This window comes from Clinocottus analis, unplaced genomic scaffold (genome assembly GCF_023055335.1).
Source record: "Clinocottus analis isolate CAN_PGR_092001 unplaced genomic scaffold, fCliAna1.0.p SCAF_31, whole genome shotgun sequence".
NCBI lineage: Eukaryota > Metazoa > Chordata > Actinopteri > Perciformes > Cottidae > Clinocottus > Clinocottus analis.
Genome location: NW_027176054.1, coordinates 16,530 through 25,695, shown reverse-complemented (window position 1 = coordinate 25,695; position 9,166 = coordinate 16,530). Strand labels below are relative to the sequence as shown.

Here is a 9,166-nt window from a genome sequence, read left to right as displayed (position 1 = left end):
GAAAAATATTGCTATTCCTAAATTGCTCTCAACCTTCAAGTGTGCTTCATTTATTTTTCCCAGTTTAAACCCAGCACAAAGTCACAGCCGGGACATTTAATCTCGCTGCTAAAACACACACGCACACACACACTCACACACACACACACACACTCACACACACACACACACACACACACACACACACACACACACACACACACACACACGCACACAGTTGAACACGAGAGACGTTAAACTGTAAAAGTGAGGAGAGCCTGTTTCTTGTTGATTGGGACTCAGAGGTCACTTCCTCTCAGCGTAAACACTGCTGTTCCTCAGAGGCGCTGCTGAGATGTGACGTCAGAGACTTCAGCAGACAGAGAGGATGCTGGGACGGGCGGTCTGCTGCCTGGAGCCACAGCGCCCCCTGCAGGTCAGCGGATGTACATTTATATTATTCAGTTCCTCGCAGCTGTTTTCATGGTGTTAAAATCCACCAACAGCCTTATTTTTATACAGACTCTTCTCATATTTAGTCTTATTTCTCCAATACTGTTAAGAAATATATGAAAAATACAGTTTAAGGCAGCACTTTATACACTAAATGGAAAGTGATAATCATTTAATGATCTCTGCAATACGTTGCAAACACAAGCGATGCTAATAGCAAACCTTAAATCAGTGTTTTCAGGCTTTCATGTTGTTGATGAATCAATGATGTCATGTCCAACATGTCCGTGTGGTTTTATGAGGTAAACGTTTCCAGAGGAAGTGAACGTTCAGATGAAGGCTGTGACGTGTGGAATCTAAACATGATTATTATAATTATGTCACGGTTTGTCGTCAAGCTTTTCGGGCGTAACGGTTTAACAGGATGTGTGTGTTCATGTGTACTGTAGAAGATGCACAGCAGGTATCACACTATGTGCACACTATTTACTAAAATGTCACTGTATATTCAATATGGAGGATGATTTATGTCTGTGGGTTCTTGTATGTTTTCTGTCCTCGTCTGATTCTTGGTATATTCTGTAATGTATTAATGTTTTAATTTTATATTATTATTGATTTAGTATTTTTTTTAAATTATTTTTTACAAATATCTTTATTATTGTTATTATTATTATTACTATTATTATTTTATATATATATATATTTTTTGAAATATTTTTATTTTAATCATACTTTTTATATTTGTATTATTTGTATTAATATATATATATATATATATATATATATATATATATATATATATATATATATATATATATATATATATATTTCTTGTCTAGTTTGAAGTAATGTGTAACTTGTATACACTTAAAATATTTTTTTTGAAAGAAAGTATAATGTTTAGACAATAAAATCAGAACTGGAACAGTAACATGCTTCGATAAATAATAAATAAATAGGAATAAGTAGCAGGAGATTGTCGATTCACACTTAAAAAGTACTTTTAGTGCAACGCAGTATTTGGTGAATTCAAAGCGTTGTGGCAGTTTTCCAGAGTAGTAAAAATTCTGCCTCAAGAGAAATATTAGAGACGCCTGCGAAGTGTTTTGGTGTTTGAATAACCTTCAAACTCACGAATCCGTTACTAAAACTGGCCCATCGCCAACCTGTGTGTGTGTGTGTGTGTGTGTGTGTGTGTGTGTGTGTGTGTGTGTGTGTGTGTTTGCTTTGTTGTTGTTTACACAGCCATCCACAGCTTGAATATGTATAACTAGCTGGTTGCAAACACAGCTTCCTGTCCTCTGCTGTGACCCAGACAGAAAGGACTGAAATGAAATGAAAGAGGACGAAGAGGACGAGGAAGACGAAGAGGACGAGGAGGAGGACGAGGAGCAGAAATCTGAAGCCAAACAAGGACGGAGTCTGGTTCGGTGGAGGTGATTGTGTCATGAATATTTAAAAGCTCATTCCAGCGGGCCGCCAAGGGAACACATGAACTTTTAATGAGCCGCAGGTTAAATGGGACATTTTATGTCCATAAATGGCTCATTGAGTGTGGCTTCAATGTTGGGTGAATATCAATAAGGACGGAGTCACTCTTCCTCCCCGGCGTAGCTGCAGTTTACTCTCATGTTTGAAACATTATGGAGGCCCAAATATGCCAGCAGTCGTGTGTAATAAAATATCTTGTTTCCTCATTTATGCACATGACTTTTATCTTTTTACAGGATCAATTCTGACATAATGATTCCTTATAAGAACATTTTCCTCTTTTCCTTTGTGTTGTAGAAAACACTAGATTGGGGTATAATAATAAGTGTGTGTGTGTGTGTGTGTGTGTGTGTGTGTCCACAGCTGCAGCATTAGGATGCTTCTCACACACTCTCCTGTTACCGTCGCCACGGGCTGCTGATGACGTGACTCTCATGTCAACCGACGTGTGAGAGACTTCTTCTGTGGTGGCGTCGTGTGTGTGTGTGTGTGTGTGTGTGTGTGTGTGTGTGTGTGTGTGTGTGTGTGTGTGTGTGCGGTGACGAGCCTTCAGACTGTCAGACCCCGCTGCATTAAAATGAGGTTTTCCTCAGAGAAGCTTTCATTTTGTGTTGACTCTGGCGGCCCCTGTGGACAGAAGCGGTAATGTTTCCGGTCAGAAGCACTACCGCTTCTGTCCACAGGGGCCGCCAGAATCAACACAAACTTATAGTTGTATTTAAAGTACCAAAAGTAAAAGTATTCATTACTCATAATGGTGCATTTTAGGTAAAATCAATGTTCATTTTCTGGGTTATAATTATTGAAAGTGTCATTTTAACTTTTCCGCTGGTAAATGCAGAGCTAATTTTAATTACTTTATATTCTCCTGGAAAGCTTGTAAAAATATGGAAGCCAATTTCCGCTACAAATGTTTTATTTATTTTTTAATTCGGACCCAAAAAAAAAAGTCGACGATTTTTTTTTTTTTATGTCGGAAATGGGCATTCATTGAAATGAGCTTCCATATGTGAATTTTACCAAGAAATCATAAAAAAAGTCTCATCTCAATCTAGAACAATGTAATCGTTGATTATGTACTGTTATTAGTCTGACTCTATATGAATCTCAAAATAAATGAAATGCAGTAAATTGGACAATATTTACCTCTGAGACGTAATGAAGCTGCAGTATAACGTTGTATATACTAGAAATACTCAAGTAAATTACCACCAAATGTGCACATAAGTAGTACTTGAGTAAATGTATTTAGTTCATTTCCACACTGACATTGTGACATGAAACTCATTTATGATGAAATGCTTTCCATCTTTTCATTATTTCATTATTTTTAATTAAAAGCGACGGTTTTAGCACGAGACTCTGGACTAAATGGCCGACATTCCCAGTTAGAAAGCGATCGACTGCCGCTCACGCAGACTTCACTGACTTTGGGAAAACTAAAGTAAAAGAATAAAAGTCTCTTAATGCACAACTTCTATTTACTCCCCGGTTTCCTCCCCTCTAAACTCCAGCTAATTGATGAGTAAGACAAAAAAAAACCCATTTCCCAAAACGAGAGTGAAGGAGAGTGGATCCAGACAGGCGTAATGAGTGTGTGTGTGGAGTCGGGATCATTACAGCTGCACAACAACAGGCTTCATTAACTGCAGCGATTGGCTTTTCCAGTGGCCCCGCGGTCACCGGCTGATTGCCGCCGGGCCGCCAAGCAGAACCTCCGACTCCCATCGCACAAACTTTCTCCCCGAAAAAACGCGAAACACACAGCTTTCACTTGAACTTGACCCTCTGACACAAATCGGTCCGCTCATCCGCTCTGCGGCGTGCGTTATTGCCGCTATTTCAACCCGGCTGCTCAAATAACACACACCAAAAAAAAAGCAATTAGCTTTTTAATTGCGCTTTGGTGGCTTTTTTTTTTTTTTTTTTAACAATCTGCACAGAAAGGAGTTTAGGAAACATAAAGAAAAGTAATTGAGCGTCACTGCTGCTGAGTTAGGGCTCTGTCTTCTGTCAACACTGGACATGAAAGACCGTGAGAGCGCCACAGAAAACACACAAAAAGATCAAACATGTGGAAAACAATCCAAAGCAACTTAACAATAAATGTATTTATATAATAAATTAACATCATTGTGTTGAAGAAGACTTGAAACTAGAAATTGAGACCATAAACTCGTATTTACAGAGGGATTGACTCGAGAGTTGTCGAGTCTTTTTCTGTAGACTTCTATACAACCAGAGGAGTCGCCCCCTGCTGGTCAGTGAAGAGAAAGAAGGTTTTAAGACACTTCTTCGTTGGCTCCTCTCGGCTGGTTGAGGCGCTCTCTATCGCCGCGTGAGGCAACACTCTGGTGATTGCGTCCGTGTCTTTCGCAGCATCACGTTACCGTGCGTCTGAAGAGAGATCACAAATACGCCTGCAGTTACCGCTCACCGCCATAGGTGTCGCCAAAGAGACCACGGAGATCCTCGAGATTCTAACTAAGGTTTGACCGATACTTGGAGGTAAAAGTACACCAAATTGTTGATTACACAACATATTTAAATGATTGAAACCGTCACACTGACAGCTCTGCCGTGCACGCTGATGTTTAGGTGTGTGTATGTGTGTATATATATATATATATATATATATATAGGATAGGGCAGACTGATGAGTCTGTGTTTCCTCCTGGGTTAAGCAGCTGGTGGAGATTCAGTGAACATAATCAGTTTTGTTAATTCAATTACAGTTAATGGACCATAAACTAACAAGTGAGATCCAGGAAGAAGAAGAAGAAGAAAAAAAAACACTCGTCAACTCCTCTAATGACGTCTGTAATGAAATCTAGTAAAAGAAGGAGGTAACGACTCAAACGCTGCAGGAGCAGATGAAGGAAAGAGAGGGAGAGATAGAGGGAGAAATAAAGAAAGAGAGCGCCTCCGTGTGGACAATGTGAGATGTGATTTACTTTGAAATAAAACATCTGTCCAGCTGTTCAACCTACTTTGGCCTCAGGGCACAAACGGTGGCTGTGAAGTCAGAATCTTTAGTTGTACGTTTGACATTTTGGGTGTTTTTTTGTCTTGGAGCGAAAAAACAATTTTCCTTCAAACACGTTTCAAAAATGAAGTTTCTAATGAGTCGATGAGAAAGTGGATCATGTGTGAGGGAACGCAGGGATTATACGTTAGTGATGAGCTCATCCTCACAGCTGATGTCTCAGGGAAACAGTTCATTTCCTCTCCAGTGAAGAACTCCTGCAGCTCTCTGCTGCCACCTAGTGAGCAGAATGTTCACTGCAGGGAAGATTCAAATCAAGTGAAATAGCGAAAGAAAGATTTTATTCAACAGATGCTTGAAAAGAAGCTAAACTTTTAACAAGGTAGACTTTTAGAAACACATTGAACAAAAAAAGATTTTATATAAAGTTAGCTGAAAACAGCTAAAACTTTTACACTTCAGGCAGTTTTTCCTTCACAGACATAATTGAAAGTTAAATACACATTCAGGTATATGACTAAATATTCACCTAGTTTATAAAACATACCTTTAAAGGCTTCATTCTGTCAACTAGAAACTTCTCAAAACAACCAAAAATCCTCAGCCAGTACAAAATGTCCCAGAAGAGTTTGTTCATAGCGGGAGTTCAACATGTTGAGCCTCATAGAAGGGGAAAATTGATTTTCTTCATGGCTGAGTTATGATACAAAGAGATCCTTCTGCAGAAGGCTTTAGCTCTTTAAAGGTCAACAAAATTAAAGAATCATTCAACATTAAGTTCAGATCCAGGAATGTCTGATTTGATATGACAATGCTTTATTTTCATACTTAAAACAGAATTTCCCCCCCAAAAAGTGAAAAATACACAAAACCACCATTTAATTAAACATAAGATTTATTGGATACAGACTTTCATTAAAAACATGACAAACAATTACAATATATATACACACATACACAATATTTATTCATATTTACAGCCCGCAGCCTTGGTGAAGGAGGTCTAAAAGCGGCCGAACATCTCCTGCGAGGCGTAGGTCATGTAGAGGAAGCCGTCCTCGTCCTGGTGGTCCTTGTACACCTGCGCCATGGTGAGCGACATGCTGGCCAGCCCGCTGTTGTTGATGAGCAGGTAGAAGGCCTGCGACGGCAGCAGCGCCATGCGGTTCCTGAGCGCCGCGAGACGGAGGAGGAGGAGGAAGGTTAGTGCGAGAGGAGACGCCGACTTCAGCGCCAACATGTGGAGCCGCCATTGTTTTAGTCGCCTGCGGCCGCATTCCAGTCTTATTGCCGAGCGTTAAGTGTCGGTTGTGTTCAGATTAGAGTGACAAAAACACCCACGCAGGATTGTTAGTATGCAAAGTAAAACTGGTTTCCAAGCGTGCTCGCACTTCCCCCACAATGCATTGCATGAAGAAATTAACCACGGGTGCAGAAATACATCAAAAACAAAACAAGTCTTGGAAAAATATCCTGTGATAAAGTGAGCCGAGACTAATGTCCATGAAGTTAAACTCAGCATTTACTTTTTTAAATAAAAAGGTTAAGCTGCACTCGACTTAGATTTCCCTTCTGTCTTTTTTACAGGCGTCAAAAATCCCAAATGTTATTTAAATAAGTGACTAAACGTATAAACCTGAAGACAGTGGACGTTAGCTTTACTTTAGTGCGTCTTCCGACTCATTTCAGCATGAAAACAATCAACCTTTATTTTGTTTTGGACCGTGATTGGCGCCAAACCAGCTGTGATGTCATAAACTCTGCAGGTTAAACTGATTTAAAAAGAAAAACATCCGTGCAACAGAATAATGAGCCAACAAACTCTGGAGCAAAACACCTGGGAAAAGACACCAAGTCATGTTTTGTAGTTTCTATTAGTATGAAACCCTAGAAGAAAGTGCCGTAAAGAGCAGCCAGCGCACTGTTAGCATGTAGCATCGATTTGACCCCCTTACATCCATTTACTTGTGCGACGACGTTACAATTCAGCCAAATTACGTAATCGCGCCAATTGAACCACGAGCTGATTCCAGAGCAGCCATGTGACTCGTCTGCAGAGAGTTTCTCTCACTGGAGCAGAGGAAGAGCCCGCTGCCGGCTTTCTGCTGTGTAATCATGACAAAGACACACACACGATGAAGGAAGCAACACAACTGAAGAGATGCAAACACAAGTTGCAGCCTCAGTTATCTGGATTCATCCATCCTCATGCACACGAGCGCTCACAGCACTGAAAGAGTTAAAGTCTCTCCAATGTGTTCAAACTGCATTAAAAATCACTTCCTACTGAAGGAACATCCCACTAAACTTTACAGCAGGCTTCTGGGGAAAGTAGTGCTGTTAAGTTATTTAGATTTAATACATTTAAAGCTCTGAGCTCCATGAACTTAAATCCATTTACTTCCACCAACTTTAAAAAACTAGGGGCAGAAGTCCCAAAAACAGACTTTAAATAAAACTACCTGCAGATAAAACAGTGTCAGTGACTAGAAACATAAAAAAGTTAATTTAAGACTGATGCTTTCATGCAAATTAAACTGTTAATGCCTTCAACATGTTCCCATCTTACAGCATTAAAGATCTTTCCTCTGAACAGATGGGAAGTCTCTACTCGACTAAAACAAGGCTCCTGCCTTTAGAGACAGAATATTTAACACATGTCGAGTTGTCTCGCTGGCGGTTTGACTCCTCGAATACATTTTAAGACTCAAAGTGACAAAACAGTTTGTGTTGAAGGCTGATGAAGCGGGACGGCTCAGTTTCTGCTGAGTAATCATGACCAACAAGACTAGTCAAGTTGTATTATAGCTTCATATTGGTATTTCCAGAAAATAGACCAGCCCCTACAGATGTTATAGCCCGTTTTTCCACATTATAACCTAAAGTTTGTGGGAATTTATCGCCTTGATTTTTTTTCCCCCCTCCAACAAAAGGAAAAAAAAGATTTTTTTTAACCTGAATATCATTGTTTAAGTAGCTTTAAAGCTATAAAATACATGTTCCACAACATTTTATTGGGATGACAACTTTAGAAATTATTTTCAGTATTTAAAAAAAAAATAGTTACGCTCCGAAAGTGCAGATTTCTGCTTTTGAGAGTCTTATGATGACGAAATATCTTTAGAGTTTGGTTGAATGAAGGATTGTTAGTAATCCAGCCACTTTTACCCGCCATGGAAGACCATTAAATCAAGCAAATCAGTACTTAAATATTTTTTTTTAAAAAAGCACTTTCTTCCGTCACTGCATTGGAATATTTAAAGTTATTATCCCTCTGTTTCCCACCGCAGCTCCAGCAAATAGTCAAAACCTGAAGGTCTCGACGCTTCAACATCCCTCGTCCCTCTGGAGTCAGACATCCATCCCTCATGAAGAGCGTGAAGACGACGAGGTGCACGTTACCTGATGATGGTGACAAACTGGGTCATGGTGAGCTCGTGCGGCACCAGGAACTTGGTTTTATCCAGAGGAGGAAGATACTTCTCCTTGTCGTAGCGCTCAATGATCACCTGCGAGCGTCAACCGGAAGTTACAGGACACACATACAAGGAAAAATAATTTACCGGTTAATTATAACCGAGTTTTTACCGCTAACTTACCGGGATTTTGTTGGGGAATTTCGACCTGATCCCCGCCACCTCTTGTTTCCTTGTAGCTGCACAGAGAGAACAAAATAAAATCAGTTTTTTTTTCCTCTAAAGTTTCCAATAGAGTTTGCTCGCATTGTTCTCTGCGGAGACATTTTACCGAAGCTCTTCCTCTGTTTGAACGGTTTGTTCTGCCCCAGGGTTTTGTCAAACGGAGGCATGCTGCGCGTGAGAACCCAGGTGTGTGTGTGTGAGTGTGCGCGCGGATGTACACGCGCACCTGTGTCTGTGTGCGTGTGGCGGAGGGGAGCGGCAGCGCGGAGTGACAGAGCTGGTGTGTGCTGCGACCCCAGCGGCAGTTAAATAGGGCGGAGAGGCGGCTGCGGCGCATCAGCTGATTAGCGCGAGGCCGCGGGACACACGGCCGGAATCATCCGCACACACACGCGTGCACGCGCGCGCACACACAGATACACACACACACTCACACACACACACACACACACACGCTGCATTGACAATGTTACTTATAAGTATAGCGCATGTAAGGTCCTAAATATAGACCCTTTTTTCAAAGATGACAGAATAAACATTATTAATGGGCTTCTATGTAACTCACTTTTTGTAATGTTTCTTATAAGGTGTCAATAAAAGAAGGAAGGGAAAA

At 40.5% G+C, this 9,166-nt stretch overlaps 1 protein-coding gene across 1 annotated transcript; it reads right to left on the bottom strand.

The window, feature by feature from the left end:
- Positions 1–5,915: 5,915 nt before the first annotated feature.
- On the bottom strand, positions 5,916–8,782 carry map1lc3c (microtubule-associated protein 1 light chain 3 gamma). The gene is made up of 4 exons (XM_068595567.1): positions 8,660–8,782; positions 8,512–8,567; positions 8,315–8,421; positions 5,916–6,081 (listed from the first exon to the last, which is right to left on the bottom strand). The coding sequence occupies exons 1-4, from the start codon at positions 8,718–8,720 to the stop codon at positions 5,916–5,918; spliced, it is 390 nt and encodes a 129-aa protein (XP_068451668.1). The 5' UTR covers positions 8,721–8,782.
- Positions 8,783–9,166: the final 384 nt, after the last annotated feature.

Bases quoted from the DNA above. Each gene is read 5' to 3' on its own strand.
- map1lc3c (XM_068595567.1), bottom strand. From the start codon at position 8,720: ATGCCTCCGTTTGACAAAACCCTGGGGCAGAACAAACCGTTCAAACAG. The intron at 8,422-8,511 runs GTAAGTTAGCGG...TGACGCTCGCAG, and splicing joins AATTCCCCAACAAAATCCCG to GTGATCATTGAGCGCTACGA. The intron at 6,082-8,314 runs GTAACGTGCACC...CGCGGCGCTCAG, and splicing joins CAGTTTGTCACCATCATCAG to GAACCGCATGGCGCTGCTGC.